The sequence below is a fragment of the Sporothrix brasiliensis genome (genome assembly GCF_000820605.1).
Source record: "Sporothrix brasiliensis 5110 chromosome Unknown Cont15, whole genome shotgun sequence".
NCBI lineage: Eukaryota > Fungi > Ascomycota > Sordariomycetes > Ophiostomatales > Ophiostomataceae > Sporothrix > Sporothrix brasiliensis.
The window spans coordinates 1,233,246-1,254,574 of NW_024467134.1; the positions used below are offsets into that span (position 1 = coordinate 1,233,246).

General features: G+C 56.2%; 6 protein-coding genes across 6 annotated transcripts; 3 read left to right on the forward strand and 3 right to left on the reverse strand.

The window, feature by feature from the left end:
• Window positions 1-1,543: 1,543 nt before the first annotated feature.
• Window positions 1,544-3,235, reverse strand: SPBR_05813 (amino acid permease family protein; the record flags this gene model as incomplete). The annotated part of the gene is made up of 1 exon (XM_040764076.1): window positions 1,544-3,235. One exon carries the CDS (start codon window positions 3,233-3,235, stop codon window positions 1,544-1,546), a length of 1,692 nt encoding a protein of 563 aa, XP_040622142.1.
• A 4,207-nt stretch (window positions 3,236-7,442) lies between these two features.
• On the reverse strand, window positions 7,443-11,359 carry SPBR_05516 (heat repeat protein; the record flags this gene model as incomplete). The annotated part of the gene is made up of 2 exons (XM_040763780.1): window positions 7,443-11,225; window positions 11,294-11,359. 2 exons carry the CDS (start codon window positions 11,357-11,359, stop codon window positions 7,443-7,445), a joined length of 3,849 nt encoding a protein of 1,282 aa, XP_040622143.1.
• A 676-nt stretch (window positions 11,360-12,035) lies between these two features.
• SPBR_06075 (uncharacterized protein) lies at window positions 12,036-13,036 on the forward strand (the record flags this gene model as incomplete). Its single annotated transcript, XM_040764337.1, has 2 exons — window positions 12,036-12,682; window positions 12,751-13,036. 2 exons carry the CDS (start codon window positions 12,036-12,038, stop codon window positions 13,034-13,036), a joined length of 933 nt encoding a protein of 310 aa, XP_040622144.1.
• An 87-nt stretch (window positions 13,037-13,123) lies between these two features.
• On the reverse strand, window positions 13,124-14,076 carry SPBR_06100 (cholestenol delta-isomerase; the record flags this gene model as incomplete). The annotated part of the gene is made up of 4 exons (XM_040764362.1): window positions 13,124-13,239; window positions 13,297-13,689; window positions 13,741-13,767; window positions 13,830-14,076. The coding sequence occupies 4 exons, from the start codon at window positions 14,074-14,076 to the stop codon at window positions 13,124-13,126; spliced, it is 783 nt and encodes a 260-aa protein (XP_040622145.1).
• A 577-nt stretch (window positions 14,077-14,653) lies between these two features.
• SPBR_06055 (3-hydroxybutyryl-CoA dehydrogenase) lies at window positions 14,654-15,714 on the forward strand (the record flags this gene model as incomplete). The annotated part of the gene is made up of 2 exons (XM_040764317.1): window positions 14,654-14,779; window positions 14,854-15,714. The coding sequence occupies 2 exons, from the start codon at window positions 14,654-14,656 to the stop codon at window positions 15,712-15,714; spliced, it is 987 nt and encodes a 328-aa protein (XP_040622146.1).
• Window positions 15,715-16,192: 478 nt separating this feature from the next.
• Window positions 16,193-18,774, forward strand: SPBR_05629 (uncharacterized protein; the record flags this gene model as incomplete). The annotated part of the gene is made up of 2 exons (XM_040763892.1): window positions 16,193-16,281; window positions 16,524-18,774. The coding sequence occupies 2 exons, from the start codon at window positions 16,193-16,195 to the stop codon at window positions 18,772-18,774; spliced, it is 2,340 nt and encodes a 779-aa protein (XP_040622147.1).
• Window positions 18,775-21,329: the final 2,555 nt, after the last annotated feature.

The following is a 21,329-nucleotide window of genomic DNA, read 5'->3' on the forward strand; positions in this document are numbered from 1 at the left end:
GGTCTTGCATCGGCCTTTCGCAGATTTTCATCCTTCGTCACACAGGACTCTACACAGGATTAAAAACCTCCATCTCGTGGTTCTTCACCCGATCCTGTTTGCATTGGCTTTGAATTTGGAAGATCCGACGTATTATAGAATCATGCCATTGCTGGATGGTTAGACAGCGAAGTGAAGTTGTTGATGCAGTCAATGATAGTAGCCTTTTACGATGGACCGTCTTTTGCCACCCGTCATATCTCAAGACTTGAATATGGCGTGTTTGTGTACAACTGCAACGTATGTCGTAGTGTCTCCTTTCCCACCCGATCGTGCCGTCCTCATCGTTGACGGCGAGCTGTCCATGACAAAGCACGCACTAGGTCCCAAAAGAGGGGAATCGAGCTGGAGCGTCGCCGATTAGGGCTCCACCATGTCGTGCAGTGTTCCCGTTCCCCGGTTGCACTTTCCACAGGTCGGCGAGCTCCTTTTACCAGGTTCCTTCCTTGCTTCGGCAACCCTATCATCATGGCATCCAATTTGGGAATGTTTCAAAAAGAGTCAATTTCCATCTCGTTTCGTCCTCTTCTTCCTTCATGTCACCACTTTCGATTTTGCTCTCCCAGCGTCTTCGATCTTGTCCCACTCACCACCACACGCCAGTGAAAAGGTTAGCTCGCCCACTTTTCGACTAACCCCCCACATCGTCACCTGCAAAGCGTCCTCTGACTGCTTTGCTCACCTCAGCAACTTCGACTTCTACTCACGTCAACAAGAACGCCACAATCGACGTCTCCACTACCAACAGATCTATCCATCCGTCATCATGTGTATGGGTGCAACTTGTCCTACCTGCTGTAAGCTTCTTCACCCCGTCGGTCGTCTCTGTCGGCTGCCCCCAGCCCCAGCCCTTTGTCCCTGTTCGTCCTTCTCGACGTTCAACATTGATAACATCCACCTCCCAGCAAAGCAGACCTGGCGCGGCTGCGGCCGCCACATCCCGCAAGCCCTCGCCGGTGTTGCCGAGACCGAGTGGTGCGCGTGCACGCCCAAGGTGACTGTGGACGGCAAGGAGTACCCGCCGGCAGCAGGCACCGGCACGGCAGCCAGTACGTAACTTGTGATTGCGTCACGAAGCGAGAGTGCCAACCCGGTCTCAAACGATATGCATAGAACATGAGTGATGATTGCGGCGTTGGATGGAGCATCGATGCATTGTGGTTGGGGGATGGTCAGAGTACGGAAGAACGTATTAGGCATATGAATAGATTGTGATTGCAACAGTTTATGCAGTGTGTGTAGTACGTAGTAAGCTTGACAGTTTGACATATTGTTGTAAGTTTAGTCTATGCTCTCGTGTATACAGAGTGTGTAGGATGTGTACTGAGTGTATGGAATATATGGTGAGGAAAATCTCCCACAGCGCCATGGGGTATGAACAAAAGAATGACGGAATCGGAATCACTAAGTCAATATAAATCAACATCAACAGCACGCTCGCCGTGCGCTCAGTCTGCCTTCAAATCGTCTGTTTTCCTGTTCCTCGCTCGCCTTTTAATCAACCTCAGAACAGTTGATTAAACACCCGCCTCGGCAGGTTCGACCACTTTTTGGGCGCGCGGTCCTCCTCGAGCGGCGGCGGCACGAAGTCACACAGGCCATCAAGCACGTCAATGTCCTCGGTCGGGACGTAGAAGCGCCAGTCGCGAGCATAGATCTTCCAGCCGACGTACAGGAGCAAGACAATGGGCATACACAGGTACTTTTGGAAGAAGACCGAGGCCGACGGCGTGGCGCCCGGCGACGGATACAGAGCGCTGTAAAAGGTGGCGATAAGACAAACGATGTTCAAAAACAGGCCGACGCAGCTGCCATAGACACCAAAGTTGGGCTTGTAGGGGATCTGGTCGAGCGTGCGGCCCTTGGCCTGCCAGACGTAGCGGAAGCGGATGTGCGTCAGGCAGATGGAGCCCCAGACAAAGAGGAAGGAGAGACCGGAGAGCGAGAGGAGCCAGTTGAAGACGGTGGTGGCATGGCCCGACTCGCCGATAAAGGCCAGCAGGCCGAACGCAAACTGGACGACGATGCACCAGATTGGACGGCCCTTGCTGTCGACGTGGGCGAGGAACTTGGGGGCCATGCCGTGCTCGGCCATGGCCTGCATGGTGCGCGTCGAGCCGAACGTGCACGAGTTGGCGACGCTGATGACGGAGATGGTAATGACGGCGTTGAAGATGGACGGCAGGACCTTGATGCCGGCGTCCTGGATGGCGAGGACAAAGGGCGAGGCCTTGCTGTTTGCGCCCTCGGCACCCAGCAGGCGGCTATCGGTGGCGGGCAGGATGAGGCCCAGCATGAAGAGGTTGACAATGTAGAAGCAGGCAATGCGCATAAACACCTGCTTGGTGGCAGTGGGAATCGACTTGAGCGGGTTCTTGGTCTCGGCCGCCGCCAGGCCGACGAGCTCGGTGCCGCCAAAGGAGAAGGCGGCCACGACAAAAACGCTCGCGAAGCCGTTGAAGCCGTTTTGGAAGGCGCCCGGGTCGTACCAGAACTTGGCACCCAGGTAGCCCTGGCTGCCAACGCCGCCAACGTTGATGACGATGCCGAGGATGATGAAACCGACGCAGGCGCAGATCTTGACCATGCTCAGCACGAACTCGACCTCGCCGTAGCCCTTGACGCCAAAGACCTGGATGCTCATCAGGACCACCAGGAAGACGGCGATCCAGATGCCCTCGTTCAAGTCTTCGCGCCAGAAGCGGATCGTGATCGAGGCGGCCGTCAGCTCAAAGGGCAGGACGGTCAGCCAGGTCAGGGCATAGTCCCAGCCCGTGGCAAACCCCCAGGCCGGATCGACGAAGCGGACCACGTAGCTGTAAAAGGCGCCGTTGACCGGGTACAGCACGGCCAGCTCGGCAAGCGCCTGGCAGGTGAACAGTAGCATGACGCCGACAATCAGGTAGCAAATGACGAGCGACGCGGGTCCGCCCGCGTGCAGCGCGCCGCCGGAACCAACAAACAGACCAGCACCAATGGCACCGCCAATGGCAATCATCTGCATGTGGCGGCCCTTGAGCTGGCGGTGGAGCGTGCCGTTGGCAATGCTGCCGTCGTCGCCCGGGCCGGGCTTGTTGGGGCGCACAACACCGACCTCTTCATCGCTGGGGAGGATGTCATGGTGTTCGACGCGGGCCGGCGCCAGGTGGGCGGCATCCGGGCGGGCGTAAACGTTCTTCTCGTCCTGGCCGCTCATAGTGGCACGAAGGGGTGAGCGGGGTGGTATGGGGAGGATAAGGTGAGAGGTCGAGAAGGGGGTGTTGGGTGAGTCTTGCTCTGCGTTGGAAGGCGATGACTTGGTAGCCGTTGAGGCTGATGTTCAATATGAATACGACGACCCGTTTGAGCAAGCCTATCCTGGGGAAGTCGGGGAAATAAAGAAAGAGATTGTGGAGAGAGTGGAGGATGACGAGGGACGGCCGCCGCTTTAATAGAGAGAGAAGACGAGGGGGGACGACAGACGGATGATGGTAGGCGGAGATGTGGATATGAGAGACGAGATGGAGACGAGATGGAGACGAGATGGGAAAGAGACGAAATGGGCAGGAGTCAGCCTGATCAGCCTGGACGGTCAACATGGGAAGGTGCAGGGCATTCTGGGATATAAATGGAAGGAACGGATTGGATGGCGGACATGAAAAGGGTGGGGGGGGGGGGGGGGGGGGGGGCGTATATAATTCGGGACCCCGGCCAACAGACACGGACGATCCCATGCACGCATATGTGGTACGAAGAAGACGCTAGGAAGATGTGTTGTCTTGCGCCCTGGTGTGCTGTGTGCTGGCGGCGCTGACAAAAAGCCGCCTTGAGGGAGCCGTGGAGCATCTTGGCTTTTTTCGTCTTCACTGAACTACGTAGCTATAAACTATTTACAAGTACAGCCTTATCTACAGCCTTGGCTAGTAATACGAAGCCACCCAACAGGACACTAAAGCCTGAAAGTGCCGTATTCTGGGGGAAAATCTGGGCGGAAACACGTGCAGCTGACCATGTGCCAGTGGATGTGTAAGGACGAGCAAATAAGTATGAAGAGATGTGGCAAAGAAGGCCTCGCTAGGCGGTGTCATGGCGGTGGCTGGTGGTGGAACTCGAGAAGGAAGAGACACAGCAGGGCAGACGGGGAATACAGGTCACGGCATTTGTAAAACGTTGGACAGAAGCACACGAAAAGAACGTTGAAAGAATTCTTGGCCGAGGCTTTGTCTTTGTTCGAGAACATCCAGGACAAAATTTCCTAAAACAGAGGTGGCCGAGGAGAAATATGCTAAAACATACACAGTACGAATATTCCGTGCAAAATCCACATACAACTTTTATGGTAAGAACCGTACGACGTTGAAACAGAGAGGGTCGAGTGGATATCAAGTGGGGATTTTGGGTGGCAATCCTGCACGACTAAGGCAAGAAGATAAACACCAGGACTACGATGTGGTAAGTAAAATGGAAGAATTTCTCAGTACAAGTAAGGATGAGAGGAATCAAATATAAAAAAGCGACATACCAAAATATGGGGAAAACGGAGGAAACAAACGAGGCAAAGAATAAACGTAGTGTTAGACTGCATCGTATCCTAGTCGGGCAAAAGGTAGGGAGACTTGAAGCTGCCTTGTGGCACAAGGGCTACTTTAGGGCGTGCTTTGACCCCAAATTTGGTCTGAATCGGCTGGAAAGAGTGGCTTTTAGCGGTTTGCCAACCAAGGATCTTAGCATTTATGGCGAAGACCAGCGGGGAAGTCATTTGAATAACGACGTCCAACAGCGAGATCAGGAATGTACATTGTGGAGAGCGTCGTTTGTATTTTGTATTCTGCACAGTACATGTTATGTAAGTCGACCAACCACAAAGCAAAGTGATAGTCAGACAAACAGACGAAATGACCGGACGGACGTGCTTGGACAGACGGAGACAAAGGAAGCAGATCGCTCTCGCTGTTTGTCCACTTGTCTCCAACGTCGACGGCTTCAGTTGCATGAGGCCTGTTTTGTACAGTGGAAAAGAAATGAGGCAACAAAACTACGGCATGATATCGTCTATCGCAGATAGGCCGGGAGAGAGGCTTCTACCTCCCCTTTCCACTCCAAATGCATGCCCAGAGGGTCGGTTGGTTGTAGACATTCCCTCCGAGACCACGTCCGCGGCAGTGCATTGCTGGTTGCTCCTCGTATTTGCAGTACTTCTGTCGTACGACGCTCACAAATCCGTACTTTCCTCAATGACGAGGCGTGGCGGTACCTCCCGCCAAGAAGGCCGAGAAAGTCCAGATAGCGATCCACACGGAGGGTTAAGACAAAATAGGAAAGAGGTTAAGACGACGGGGCGACGATCGAGACGTGAATACACAGCAAAGGGAAAAAGGGCAGCAGGGCAAGAAAAATGCGGCCCCGACCAGCGGAGCATGTAAGTCGTACTGTGTAGTCTGTATGCGCTCGTTCTTGTTTGCATCGTCGTATGTGGCGCGCGGAACTTGCTGTGTACATGACCTCCCTGCCTCCTAGGTCAGGCCCGCGCCTTCCCCACGACCCTTAGAATCGCACCATCCCTGCTGTAAGTGGAAAGCGTCCTTCCCTCCTCGGCTGTGTGTACCAGACCGACCCCCGAAGGAAAGTGCCCTGCACTGCCGCTGCGTATTCAACATGCGGAAGGAGCAAGCAGGACACACACAGACACAATCGACGAGAATGCCGAGATGCCGACCCCAAGCCGACCACCCGAGGCCGCGGCTCTTTTCCCCACACCACCAATGCATCTGCCGATCCTTCTGCACGCCAGCAAACAAACTCCTTCTAGAAGCCTTCTAGGCGTTTTTGTCTCGTCCCTCGTCCCCTCTTTCCAGTCCTCTTCGCGACCAACCGCATTCCACCACCTCGACGATCAACAGCAGCATTGCCACAGTCAGCCGTAGGCTTCCAACTTTCCGGATGCAACGCTGGCTGGATTTCCTCGAACGCGTTGACTAGACTGCTTTTCTATGGCTTCCATGCATGCTTCCATGCTTCCATGCTTCCATGCTTCCATGCTTCCATGCAGGCTTTGTGCTCTGTGATGTCGTGTTTGGCTGATCGCATCCTGCCGCTCCATCGGCGTCTCGTTGCTCGATACGTCGTGGATCCAGACTTGTCTTCTTCTCAAAGTCCCGCAAGCAGCATCGACCCTGTTACTCCCCTCTCCTTGGCTTGCATGGCAGGGATCACTGTCGTTATGCGGCCCCACGTTTGTCAGACTGATGTGACCTTTACTTATTGCGAACAACGACTTCGTCAGATCCTTCTCCCTTTCACCCCTCCACCATCCTCACGCGACCTGCTTCCACATCGCCTCACCGAAACTCGCCAATGTTTGTCGTCTGTGCGGTCGCATGTTTCGTACGGGGCGAAGGATTTGGCATTCCTGACAGAGCATGGAGAAGACGCACAAAAGTCCTTCGTACAACCACGTTTTCAGCGGGCTAAGAGATTCGCATACTGTGTACAACTGTCCGACATTACTCGTGACAAAAGAAAACGTAATAGAATAGATTAGTCGGCTCGACGAGCATTGATTTCACATCAACACAGCCAATGGCTATCTATATCTTGAATCGATTTATAAAGGAGACGACGGAACAGCCATCCAGGGGGCTTGCAAATCAAGCCTCACTGCCGCCCTTCTGCTTTGTTGGTCTGTCGGGCGTAAAAACTGTCGAGTGGAGGCTGCTGGGCTGCTGGGCTGCTGGGCTGCTGGCCTGCTGGCAAGACGCCAAGGACTCACCTGTCTTGGCTTGGCTTCATCGACGAGGGCTCTCCTCTGTCGCGTTGTAAACAGGCAGTCCAGGTTGGTCAATTCGTGTAAACCGTGCAGAGGCTCAATTGGAAGACTAAATCTTTGGTATTATTGATTTGGTTGCCTGCACCTACGCATAGTCTAGCGCCAGGCGAGGCTGAATCGAACCAATGGGCTACTTACGGCAGCTCATCTCAACTGACCAACTACATGAACCGCTTCGTTTTGCTTCCTCGAGGCTATTGGATACACTCTGCACTTCTCTGGTCAAAAACACAGACGACGCTAGTACAGCCTAACAGTCTTCAGGCTACCCATAAACGACAAATGGACAACTACTGAAACAAGCCTTTCGAACAAACAATACCGCGGAATTGCCAGTAGTATTGCTGTCAAAACTGAACGAACAACACATTGCCTCCACTTTCACTCTGCAGCCAAGGCAGGCCAAAATGATATTGTCTCAAATCGACTCGATGCCGTCGTTGGTCTGCCTCTCTGCAGATACGCCTTGTGTCTAAACTTTTTGTGTCCATAAATAGTTTCGTGTGAGGTTCAACCGTCTATTCTAGGCATCTGCCCTCGACATCGCTGTCTTCGCTCTGCATTTTGTCTCTCCCGGGCACAGTGCTGCCGGGCTCGGCTACCCAACAAGAGGCACAAATTGCACGCCCGCCAAGACGGGTGGTGTTGCCATCATCCATGCGTCGTCGTGATCGTCTTCAGCTGCATCTTCGTCACGCCTCTTTGAAAGCTGCCCCGCCCGATACCGCGCCAGCCACACTGCGTCTGCATTGACCACGGCGAGCGCTTCGCGTGCCCGACGCTCTTCCGATACCGGCAGCATGCGGCTCTGCGACGCCGACGTGCCCAAGAGCAGCTCCAAGATGGAGTCGTAGACATCGTCGTCCAGTTTCACATACGTGACAACCGCTGTGAGAAGGCCAGCCAGAGCCTCCCAGATTTGGACGGCCTGCGCAAAACGTCCCAGGCCAGTGGAGACGGACGACAAGGACGACGACGAGGGCACCAGCTGGTCCTCGCCTGTTGGTTGGGAGGTGGACAGAGACCGCGTCGCTGTCGCCCGTTGGTGGATGTGAATCACCGACGGCCGTTCGCCGAAATGTGCGTTGGGACTGGCTGACCGTGTGGGCATCGTAGCCGTAGATGTAGCCGCCGTCGAAGATGCTGTAGACGTGGACGCCACCACTTTGGCGGCCGCTGCCGCTTTCTCCCGTGTCGCCCAGCCGCCCAGTTTTGCATGCCACTCGGCCTTGATGCGCGTCGACAGGAAATCGCCCGCGCTCGCACACAGCGCCGCCAGCGCCTCGCACGCGGCCATCCTGACATAGGGCGCCGGGTCGTACAGCCGTGCTACCGCCACCGGCCAGACCGCATTGACGAGCGGCAGAAAAGCGTTTTCGTCGGCCGATGCGAGCGCCGGCGCCACCGTTCCCAGCAGGTCCAGCAACGACTTGCGCAGCGTCGGCGTGGGCGCCGTCAGGTAGTGCTGGGTTAACGTAGTGATGCGTGCGAGCAGCGCGTACGTGGGCGTCTTGGGATCTTCTGGTTTGCCGACCTCGTTGCCCTCCTTGTTGGTATCCGTCGGCTCGGCGTCGTCATCGTCGTCGTCGTCTTCGTTCTCCTTGTCCTCCTCCTCCTTTTCCTCTCCATCTTTGCCATCTTTCCTCCTTCTCTCATGCTGGCGTAGTAGCTTGTCAGCCTCGGATGCCGCCTCCTTCCACGGCTGCCTTGGATGCCCAATCTCTTCCACGTCATCGTCCTCGGCCTCTCTTTCCAGCTCTTTCCGACGCTTAGTCCGCCGGTCCAGAATTGCCACAAGATCGTTGGTCGTTGACGGGTCAGGGCGTCTTTTCCGATTCTTTGCAGATGCCGACGACGACGACATATTCGCCTTCTTTGAGCCCTTGCCATCCTCCAAAAGCTGCGTCGCAGACGACGGCTGGACGCTCTGCTGCACCACCTCGCTCAGCACCGCAAACAGGTTCTCCACAAACAGTGGGTATCCGTGGTAGTTGTCCAGCGCCGCAAAGATGGCCGCCACCACGTCGTCCAGGTACGGCACCAGCCGCGCTCCCGCCAGGCGGATCATCATGGTCAGCACCCGTGTGGAGGCCGGCGAAATGTCAAACGTGTTCAGCCGCAGCGACACCGAGTTGAGCATGTAGTCGACGTTGTCCACAATCAATGCAGACACGCTGTCGTAACCGCACGACGAGGCCAGACTGTTCAGTGTCGCCACGGCGTGTGCGCGCAGCCGGTCCTCGGGCGCGCCAAGGTACGTCGCGATCGGGTACAGCACGTCAATCAGCTCTGGTCGGAACGCCTCACCAAGGCGGGCCGCCGCATACGCAGTCACCTCCAGTGCAATCGCCCCGACACGCCAATCCGCCTCACCGTCGGCCGTCGACACAACGGACGTGACGTCTGAATGCGCCGCAAGTGCAGACACCGAATACGAAAACAGGTCCTCAAACACCGCTTCGGCATCGGCCTTGGCCTCCTCGTTGAGCGATGACAAGTCCAACAAGCTGTCCGGGTCGTCCTCCACACCCGACAATGCCGCCTTGACCAGCTCAAACGACAGCCAATACGCAGACACTTGGTCCACCCCCTCGGCGTCCCGTGCCACGTCCAGCATGTCGCCCGCCAGCCGTGCTTGCTGCGCAGGCGGGCCAACGTGTGCAATCAGGTCCAGTACGGCATCGCGCGTGTCTTTTTGGCTGCCCAGACCGAGAAGGACAGGCTTGTAGACAGCCATGGATTGTGTTGCCAACTGGGTGCTTCCGTCGGTGGCCAGCTTTCTGTCGGGGTTGCCATCTGCCCCAGCCGGTGTACTGTCCGCCAACTGCAGGATGGCATCCTCTGAGACGGCCTCGCTCACAGCCGCCCGCGACCCAGCCGACGCGTGCACCAGCGTGGAAATGCTGTCCCGTAACGCCGCTGACAGCGATGTCTGCAGCACTGTCGAGTCCAGATGCAGTTCCTCGACTACAGCCACGGCTTTTTGCACGTTGCGCAGCGCCCGTTGCTTGACGACTTCGTCGCTCGCCTGCATCGCGCGGGGTAAGCTGGTGGCCCAGTTGTACGCCGTCGCCTTGATTACATCACTGAGCTCAGGATATAGCATAGCGAGATGATGCAGCGTCGTCTGCGGACCAAAACTGCGGAAGGCGGTAGAGTCGTTTAGTGAATCGAGAGTGTCGCCGCCGTAGTCATCCACCTTTGTCGGCGACGTCACAATCGCAGTCTCGACAAGAATGGACGTGCTGTCGGCGAGAGACGTGTGGCATTCGTCCAATAGCCCGACGCAAAACTGCTGCAGAGCGTCGCGCACGTCCTCGGACTCGTGGTTGCGCAGCTTTAACACACTGCTGAGTGCAAGCTTAATCTGCGCCGCTGTCGCGTTGAGCCATGCTCTGCCGAGCTTTTGCTTCTTCTCTGCTGTCCGTGTCGGTGCTTGTGCCAGCGATGGAAGTACCTCCGAGGACGATACGGTATCGCTGATAATCTCTTCTTCCACCTCGTTGTCAGGCTCTTCTTTTTTCGTTTTCGTGTCTTTGTCGCCCTCGCCAGCGCTGTCCCTCTGGAGACGCCTTGTCTGCAGGTCGCCCAGGGTGTTGACGAGCACCGCAAACAGCACCTCGAGTGTCCGGACGACCACGCGTTTCTGCGTCTTGTGTGCGCCTGGCTGCGCGACCACACGGACGAGTCCGGATACCGTGCCGGGCAGAAACGAGGCCAGCGCCTCTTGGTCCTTGACCGTCGTGTACAGCGCTGCGAGCGCACCGAGGGCCTCGATCTGGATGGTCGGGATGATGGAGTCCGCCACGCCCTCGAGCATAACCGACACGGCGTGGGCCAGCACGGGCACCGCATTGGCCGTGACCAGTGGTGACTCGGCCGAGCCGGGTTTGGCGGTCGCCGCGCCGGCTGTCTTCATCAGTGCCGCTAACGCGCGGTAGCCTTCGGCCACGGTCTCTTCGGGCAAAAATGCCTGGGTCTGGACCTGGACGACTTTGTCTTTGTCTGTTCGCCCTGCGGGCCGGCCGCCTGTGACGACGGTCGTCAGGAGAATGAGCAGCCGCTGTGCATTCTCGCCCGAAATTGAGGTCCGCCAGCCGTGCTGGATCAGCACCCGCAGACATTTTGTGGCGTTCTCCAACAGGCGCGCAGGGTACGAGGTCATGTGCTGCAGGATCGTCAGAAGTGGGAACGACGCGTAGTCCGCCATAGAAGCATCCAGCACGGCGGCATCGTACCCGACCTGGTCAGTCAGGAGGCCGTACAGCACATCTGTCTGCGACGTCATGCTGGTAGCCGCAGCCGCAGTCTCCCGTGGATCGGCATCGCGGCCACCGCTTTTGCGCAGTGCTTTGGCAATCTCAAGGCAGCATGGTTTGAGCTGTACTGTTGTTAGCAAGAGGACGCCGCCCTTCCATTTCCTACACGCCGGCCAGCCTTCCATCTCACCTTGTTGAAGAATTCGGACCGCTGCGTGGAGGAGTTCCGAAAGGCCAGCTGCGGATGAGAGTCCATCGCGTTGAGGAGGTATGCTCCTACCGCATGGCGGATATGTTACGACGTCTCTTGTATGTCTGTGCGCGTGCTCGTGTGCTCGCTTTGTCGTTGGCTTCTGTGCTCGTAGTGAGGGACGTGTCGATGGAGTTTGTTTGGGGCCAATGTCTCTTTGGTGCTTTGACGTCTGCAGTCGGAGCTTTGGTGAACGCTAAAACGGGAAAGCGACTGGGCTGGCAGGCACGATGACAAAAGTCGCCCGGAGCGCAAAGGCAAGTGCGACACACATTTGGTCCCCACCACTAAGTATTAGGTAGGAGCGACTTAGCTATCAGATGAAGGTGCCTTTGGTGGTTTTTTGTGCATTTTGCAGGTGGGGGTGGGGCTCACAGCGTCGTCACAAGCTATCATTCAGTGGAGCTTTCCTCAACGTCGCCAGTGCCAAGGAAGTCCACTGGTGAGAGAAGGTGCGATGAGGGAGACGTTCTTTCTTGAAAATCTGTCCAGTCCATTTTATCAGATCCTTGGCAGTAACGCAGAGGAAGGTGCATTCTATAAGTAGAGGCCCTCGGTCTTTCCTGTATTGTCGCTGCTGAATCACCTTACGCTTCTGCTCATTTTCCCTTGCTTTCCCATCTCAACGTCTTCGTATCGCCATTTCTTCTTACCTCTCGTCCCAGTCCCAGCACATTGCACCATGACTGCCGTTCCCGAAAACCGCCTCAAGGCACCCTTCTCGGTCATCGTGCACCCCTTTGACTCGCCCACCCGTCACTCGTGCGCCTACGAGCTCGTCACGGCCAACTCGGCCGGCGCCCGCCATGCGCTCGTCTTCATCGGCGGCCTGACAGACGGCCCGCACACCACGCCCTACATCCGCACGATTGCGCACCAGCTGGCGACCTCTGACGCTGCCAAGGACCTGGGCTACTCGGTGTTTGAGCTGCGCATGTCCAGCTCGTTCCACGGCTACGGCTTCAAGCGGCTGACGGACGACGTGGCGGACCTGTCGGCGCTGGTGACGCACCTCAAGGACAACCTGGGCCGCGACAAAATTGTCTTCCTGGGCCACTCGACGGGCTGCCAGGACCAGATGGCGTACGCCAAGGCGATGAAGGCGGGCACGAGCCCCGAGGTCAGCGGCTTCATCCTCCAGGGGCCCGTGTCGGACCGCGAGTGCCTTGTGCCGTATTTTAAGCCCGGCGAGCATGACATGACAGTGGCGGCGACGGAGAGGATGATCAAGGAGGGGAAGGCAGACGTGATTGTGCCGCCCGAGTACATGCCCGAGATGATTACGGCACCGCACTCCGCCTACCGCTGGCACTCTCTGGTTTCGTTCAAGTGGGTTCCTTCCAACTTCGCCTTTATTGTCCGTACCCTATCCTTTTCACCACTAATACCGACTTCAGTGGCGACGACGACTTCTTTTCGTCGGATCTGCCCGACGAGCGTCTCGCTGACGAGTGGAGTCAGTTCACCAAGCCAGTCCTTGTGCTGCCGTCCGAGAAGGACGAGTGTGTCCCCAAGACGATCGACGTGCCCAAGAATGTGGCGCGCTGGAAGTCGTTCTGCCCGCCGGGTGTCTTTAGTGAATTCTCGGGCTCCATTCCGGGTGCGAGCCACGCGGTTGAGCAGCCCGATGCACAGTTATGGGTGGCCGACCGGGTAACGAAGTTCCTCAAGAGCTTGGAATAAAGGAGCTAGGTGGCACGAAAAATAAATACGAAAACGATGCTCACAGATCTGATTAATATTCCATTCACGTCAAGACGCTGTATAGATTCATTGGTCTTTCTTCCCTGATGTCTGCGCTCCACAAACGCTCAGCACATCGATGCTGATGCTGTTGACGGTGGCGAACACACGGCAGATCGATTTTGAGCTTGAGTAGAGAGCATCTGGCGAGAAAGGGTCAGTCGCAATCTTGAGCAGACCTTATCACGTATGGGACGTACAGAGTGGCACCGCAACCCACGGCGCGTTCATGCCCGCAAAATAGACCCAGCGGTACTGAAACTCGGGCCGGCAGTGGCTCGCTCCGTGGATGGACTCCTCAAACAGAAGCGTGCCGTAGTACAGCAAGACGCCAAACAGGTGCACCGTGCTGACAACCATCTGCAAAACGTGCCGCAAACCGGAGCGGCCCGCTGGCAAACGAGCGCCGTAGACGATAGTGGCTGCAGTCAGAAAACAGAGACTGCCTTGGACCAGCACGGTCAGACCCTCGACGCAGAGCATAAAGGGATCCGACGTGAGGTACCGCGAGTCTGACAGCGCGTACTCCTTCCAGAGCTGTGCGCGTACCGTCTGTGAGCCGGCAAGTGTGGCGTGGTGCTTGACAAAGTAGCCTGGAGACATTAGCAAAAGCAAGCATGGAGAGGCTTGAAATGCAAACTTACCTTCAAAGAACCAGTGGAGACCGCCACCTGCACATCGTGTGTTAGTATGAACCGCACTAGAAAAAGCATGACTGCTTCGAACGACCTACACAAGGTGAACCAAATAAACAACGCCTTGTCAGAGAAGGGAGCCTGGCGGAAACGGGGCGTTGCGAGCCGCGCCACGAGAAAGGCGGCCACTAAAAACATTGCCAGGGCAGAGGCAAAGTAAACAAACAGCAGCCATAATGGCGACGTGTTCGGATCAAAGTTGGGGATGGAGAGGCCAGGAGGGTAATAGGGGTGATCCAACGGCAGGCTCCCGGGAGCCGCGGCGGCACCACGAGGCTGTTCCATTCGGGCCCGAGGATGACGTGTACTTAATAGATTATGAAGAAGAAACCGCCAGGTATGGCCTTGCGTTGCAACTTGCAATATTTGGTGAGGTATTGAGACTGATTGGTGAGAAGCTAATGTCAACAACTAGCGGTTGCCGTTGCACTCGCTGTTGCGCTTGTTGTTGCGCTTGCCTGTTGGTTCTTTTGGCGTTTGGAGCTATCCGAGCTGCCCCACACCGCCCAATTTGCACGTGCTTGGAGACCTCCCTGGAGGGGCAACTGTTTGTCCCCCAATTGGCCTTGGAAACAGGCGAATGGTCGCCTGTAATTCTCATCGAACCACTGTATCCGTGTGTAGTTCGCGTCCGTTTGCGCCCGCGACCTACGTAATAGTGGGGATTCGCACAAAATCACCGACAGGCCGAGGATAAGCGAATGCCGGGCCTGAGACAGCATCGTGCTTTCTACGAACCCTGGTGATGACAGAATTTGGGCTTTTCTGTTTTTAGTCGTCGTTCCATTAACATTCGTCTTTTTCCTTCTTGCAACCTGAATCGTGTTCAGCCTCGCCCTCTCGAACGACTCGCCCCCACACAATGCAGAGACTCCCAACCCTCCTTCGCGCGGCCGCCCTGCCGCGACCGGTGCGCTGTTTCAGTACGACGGCTGCACGGCCCGCGGCCGATGTGAAGAGCATTGGTGTCATTGGTGCCGGCCAGATGGTGGGTTCAGACCCTAGACAGCGCAGAAAGACCCAATGAACGTCACGGCGAGAAAGAGAAAGGACAACTAACAGACCGCTCAGGGCCTCGGCATTGCCCTCGTAGCCGCACAACGCGCCGGCGTCCCCGTTACGGTCGTCGACTCGTCGCAGGCCTCGCTCGACAAGGGCCTCGCTTTTGCCGACAAGCTCTTGGCCAAGGACGTGAGCAAGTCGCGCATCTCGCAGGAAGACGCCGATGCTGCGCGCGCTCGCCTGACACCGACGACGTCGCTCGACGAGCTTGGGGGCGTCGACATGGTCATCGAGGCCGTCCCCGAGATCCCGGACCTCAAGTTTGATCTGTTCAAGCGCCTCGCCGGCATCGCAGCGCCGCATACCGTCCTGGCGACCAACACGAGCTCCATCTCCATCACCAAGATTGCTGCGGCGGCCGCTGCCGCGTCCGGCCAGCCGCCTGCCTCCGAGGCCGCCGCCGCCATTGCCTCGCGCGTCGTGGCCACGCATTTCATGAACCCCGTGCCCATCCAGAAGGGCGTCGAGATTATCAGCGGCTTGCAGACGAGCGCCGAGACGCTGGCCACGGCTGTGGCGTTCTGCGAAAAAATGGGCAAGATCTCGTCGACGTCCGCCGACACGCCCGGCTTCCTGGCGAACCGCATTCTGATGCCGTACATCAACGAGGCCATCATCTGCCTGGAGACGGGCGTGGGCGACCGCGAAAGCATCGACGCCATCATGAAAAACGGCACCAACGTGCCGATGGGCCCGCTGGTGCTGGCCGACTTTATCGGCCTGGACACGTGCCTGTCGATTATGAAGGTGCTGCACACGGAGACGGGCGACAGCAAGTACCGGCCGAGCGTGCTGCTGGCCAAGATGGTGGATGCAGGTTGGCTGGGCAAGAAGAGCGGCAAGGGCTTCTACGACTACTAGAGGACTTGGGTGTACCAAAAGAACAAGAACAAAATTATCATGCAACGGTAGGAAACCGAATAAAGACAGTTCAGGCGAACAAACGAATGAATATATTACCTGTTCGGGCCTATCGAGGACAACACGCGTGCCTGAACGTTCTCCCAGTGAAGCGGTGAAGAGCGTCTTGTTCGGGGACGCGGAGGCGACCACCGGCATCGATCTCGGGGGGGCGGAATTAGAGTGTAGAGATCAAAGTTACAACCAGAATCGATTGACCCGACCTGCTGACTTGGGAGAAACCAAAGAGGAGAACTGGCCCCAATGCACGTCGGTCCATCTCAGACTCATCTGCGAACTGCGGAAGCGTGGACCCACAAAAAGGCGCATGGCGTGGGACTGCTGGTTTTTGGATTTTTTGGCCGCAGCGAACATCAGGACGCACATCCCCGGGTCATGTCCGCGCTGTTGGTCCCATAACCGCGTCGAAACGCAATCAATGCAACAGCAAACGCTCCTTGTGTTGACAATCAATCCGGAAATCAACTCTGGACAAGGCAGAGCCAGCAGTCTGGTCGCTCCGGAAAGGTAAGTGAGGTGGGACACACGCTAGCGCGACTCCGGGGAACGGCTCCCGCTCCGCTGTACATCCTTTGCGCTTTCCGTTTCTTCATTTATCGGTCCTTCTTCATCTTTTGACCTTTACTTTTTTCTTCGTCGGACATATGATATCGACTTTCTACCCTCTCACCACCCGTGCCCTCCTCCTTTCTCTGTCTCCGCCTGTGTAGGAACACACCGCCTTCCCTCATCATTTCACATACCGCCAGAGACACACTATCGCTCCCAGCCGCGCTCCACTCCGGCGGTCGCTATCTCAGCACGGCTGCAGGCGTCGGTGCTGGCTCCGGGTCTGCTCTTGGGGCAGGAGCAAATGGGCCTGTCGGCCCGGCCCGTGACGCGAACGACAACAACAGCAGGAACAACTGGCCGAGACGCCTCGCCTCGTCTGTCCAGCGCCACGCTCGCAGCAGCCGGCGACGAGGCGCTCCCAACGACACCATGGCGTCCTCATCCTCGCCATCCTCGCCATCCTCGCCATCCTCGCCGCCAACGGCAACGTCCCGTCCCGCCTGGTGGAAAGTGCACCTTTTCCGCGGCATGGCCAACGATGTCCGGCGGCGCGCCCCGTTTTACCTGAGCGACTGGGTGGACGCATGGGACTACCGTGTCGTGCCGGCGACGGTGTACATGTACTTTGCCAACATCCTGCCGGCGCTGGCCTTCTCGCTCGACATGTTCACCAAGACACACATGCAGTACGGCGTCAACGAGGTGCTGCTGGCGTCCGTGCTGGGGGCCGTCGTCTTTGCCGTACTGGCGTGCCAGCCGCTGGTCATTGTCGGCGTGACGGGCCCCATCACCGTCTTCAACTACACCGTCTACGACATTATCGCGCCGCGCGGCACCAACTACCTGGCGTTCATGTGCTGGATCGGCCTCTGGTCGCTGGTGTTCCACTGGGCGCTGGCCATGACCAACGCCTGCAACGCCCTCAAGTACGTGACGCGTTTTCCCTGCGACATTTTCGGGTTCTACGTCGCCTTCATCTACCTGCAAAAGGGCATCCAGGTGCTGTCGCGCCTGGGCGACGCGGAGCCGTTTTACCTGTCGATTTTCATTGGCCTGGCCGTCTTTGTCGTGGCCTACGTCTGCGGCGAGATGGGCCGTGGCAGCCTCTTTACCCACCCGGTGCGCGTCTTCCTCAAAGACTACGGCACGCCGCTCACCGTCGTCTTCTTTACCGGCTTTGTGCACGTTGGCCGCATGCGCCAGGTGTCGCTCGAGGTGCTGCCGACGGGCATCGCGTTTGAGCCTACCGATGCCGAGCGCAGCTGGCTGGTGCGGTTCTGGGACATTCGTGTCGGCGATGTGTTCCTGGCCATCCCCTTTGCCGTGCTGCTGACGATCCTCTTCTACTTTGACCACAACGTGTCCTCGCTCATTGCGCAGGGCACCGAGTTTCCGCTGCGCAAGCCGGCCGGTTTCCACTGGGACCTCTTTCTGCTGGGCCTGACGACGGGCGTTGCCGGCATTCTCGGCCTGCCCTTCCCCAACGGCCTCATCCCGCAGGCTCCCTTCCACACAGAGTCCCTGTGCGTCACCGAGGTCGTCAAGGACGATGCAGATATGGCCGCTACGCCCGCGTCGACGGCCGCCGGCGGTGGCGGCACCGGCGGCAGCAGCGGCAGTGCCGACGACGAGGGCGGCGAGTTCAAGGGCCACCCGCGCAACACCGTCCATGCCCGCGTCACCCACGTCGTCGAGCAGCGCGCCTCCAACCTTGCCCAGGGCCTGTTGACGCTTGGCACTATGACGGGCCCGCTCCTCGTCGTCATCCACCTCATCCCCCAGGCCGTGCTGGCTGGCCTCTTTTTCGTCATGGGCGTCCAGGCCCTCGAGGCCAACGGCATCACGGCCAAGCTGCTCTTCTTGTTCCGCGACAGGTCCTTGACCCCCCGCAGCCACCCCCTCAAACAGCTCACCCGCGGCCAGTGGCCCGTCTGGGCCTTTGTGGCCATTGAGCTCGTCGCCTTTGGCGCCACGTTTGCCATCACCCAGACCATCGCGGCCGTCGGCTTCCCCGTCTTTATTCTGTTCCTGATCCCCGTGCGTGCCTGGCTGCTGCCGCGTGTCTTCACGGGCGAGGAGCTGGCGGCGCTGGATGCGCCGACGGCAAGTCCCTTTACCATGGAGAGTGTAGGTGGCAACTATGACCAGGGAGAGACGCATAGACAACCGAAAAAAGGGCAAGCCCCTGGACGTGGCGGCCTGTTTGACAGCAGTGGTGCGGCAACCATCGTTCCCAGCGAGGACCCGTCGACGGTCAATGTACGCCAGCGCAGCCGTGAAGACCTCGCCGAGCTAGGCGAGAGCAGCGGTGGGATTGGTCCCGTCGTGATTGAGATGCAGCCGACAGGCGGCGCGGCAGCTGCTGCATCGCCATCTCGCACCGGGATGCACAACCGGCGCGGTCAACAGGGCAGTGTCAGCAACGGAAGTGTAAGCCGTGGGCGGTAAAATAAAACGAGTGTTAAGTTTGATACCATTGTCAAGTTTTTTTTTTTTCAAAGAAAAATTTATTTTCCTTTCTATTTCTTCTCTGGTTTTGCGTCTTACGCATATTGACACCACAAATCTACTTGGTAGAGCTGGAGATATATACACTTTACATAAACAAGGGCCAGAAGATCGCATACCTTCAAGTTTGTACCCGTTCACCTGGTTCAATTATTCCTCTGCATTTTTTCTAGCGAATGAACCCAATTTAAGTCACGAGGAAGTAAACAAATAGGCAGCCACAGAGTGCTACGAACGGGGAGAAATAGATGTACGTTAAGATCTCATAAACGAACTATACTCGTTAAACACGCGAAAGTAAACATTGATGAATCTGGGCAAACACAAGATTGTCATAAATTTCTTTTATTTCCTGACTCGCATGGCGCGATTACATGTCTTTGCTCGACATTGGAAAATTTTGTTTGCAATATGCCACACATGTACTTCATAAAGCTCCTAATTGCTACCATTCATATAAAAGGGCAAAGTGATATGAAGCGAAGTAATTCTCCTGTATCTTTGGGAATCGGTAGATTGTTTCGTTGTCTTCGAACTCTCGCATTGTTTACCACTAACAAAATTACAGAAAATAAAACCAAACGAAAGAAACGCAGACAACTATCACAACTATCAGTCCGTACGTAACCTAACTGTTTGAACCTCATCTGTCCAGTCGGTGGCCTCTCATCCGTTGCAAACTGGGCACCGTTTCGAGGTTTGAGTTCCAGGCCTTCATTGGGGGATTGCACCAGACGTACCTGTACATGCAAGTGGTAGGCAGCAAGAGCTCCCACCGTTTCGACGATCTAGTCAACAGCCAGATAAAGCCACACCCCAAGTGGCGAGCATTCTAATTCACGGCTCGTCTCTGCCGCTGAAAATAGCGCCATTCGAAGCACCGGCATGCGTGGTGATATAAGACTGAAGATGGAGACTCTCTCCGCCCTCCGACTGCCATCATCTTCCTGCTGCATGCGGTGAGGTGGCAAAGATGTGATGTAAAAGATCACTTTTCCGAGGAGAGGAATAGACCAGTGGCCGCTGTTGAGTCTGCTCGTCACCTCATCATCTGTTATTCTCTCCACCGTCAGAGCACAGACGACGAGCAGAGATTGTCTCCAGCTGTCTGGTCTTTGTTGGCACCCCCCCTCCCCCTCCCCGGCCTCCGCGGCATTTCTTACCGGCAGCATCTCACGGCAAACCTCATTCGCACAAGTCCTGGTCTGAACAAGGAACAAGGGACTCGGTAGGCCGTCGTCGGCCGACACTGGAACTAAGGTCTACCCACTTCGTGGTGAGCAACAGTTTAGGCAAAATAGACGATGTAGGTGAAAGGCTCAGTACTGTGAGAAATCCACCCAAATTCTGCCCCATCCAGAACTGTGGCGCGTGTATGAGTACGTAGACGAGAATGTGGTTAGGAGTGGCCTCGTTGCGGCCTTGGTCGAGCTTATAGTGTCGTGTGTCGTGTGTCGTGTGTCGTGGTGCTTGTGTATCTCATTCTCGATCAGGCGTCGTTTTTCTGCGCGACAAGTACAGGTAGGGAGCTGGCAATTTTGTCGCGATGAGTGGAAGAAAGCATACGGGAGGCAAAGAACTATATTGAGGGATAAGATATATCCCGGTCTATTGTGTGTGTGTTATTTCTCATATGTTTGCTCTTTTCGGCAGTTTTCGAATTTATCCAAATGAAGCCACACTTTCATTTGTATTTGGCCGCCTGCAAGGCTGTAAGTACTATACTTGTCCGTAAAGAGCACCTGGTACTGTGGAATGGACCTTGTGAGATGCCAAATCCCGAGGCTGATGAATAATAGATAATCAAGAGAAGAAATGCTTGCTAACACCTAGGCGAAAAGAAGAGGGACTAGAGGATATATGAGGCTTCGGTCATTGTCTAGTATTATATTTATATGCATCTAGGGACAGAGAATGAGAGAAGAGTGTGAAGCATTTGAAACAGTCACAAAAAAAAAAAAAAAAAAAAAAAAGGAAACGGAATGAGAGAAGTCAAACTGTGCTGTGAGCTGTGACCTGACATTGCCGGATGCAACACCCATTATTGCAAACTCCAAGGGGTGTGAGAAGAAGGAAGAAAGGAAGCTAGCTGCTTGCAAAGGTTGCTGAGAAGACTGGATGCAAATGAGACAGGAAAAATAAATGGATGTTGTCGAAAAGTTGCCGTTCCTTCCTTTTTGGGACTGTCCATCACGGCTCTTGCCTGTTTTGGACTCAGCAACGTAACATCAGGGAATACCTCTCTCTATTGTCCCGTCTCTCTGTGCGTCATCTCAGAAGTGTAAATTGTCCCGGTACTTCTCTCTTTTTTTCTTCATTTATTCTTTTTCGGGGGTTCTTCCCTTTGCGTTGCTTAACCGACGTGTTAAGAGGGCTCTGCCACATTGGTATAGACCGTGACGAGGCTGCATCGCCCCACTTTCCCGAATTTGGGCCAATCAGGCAACACCATTTTTGCCTAATAAAGGAACAGCACCACACACGTTTGGTAAATA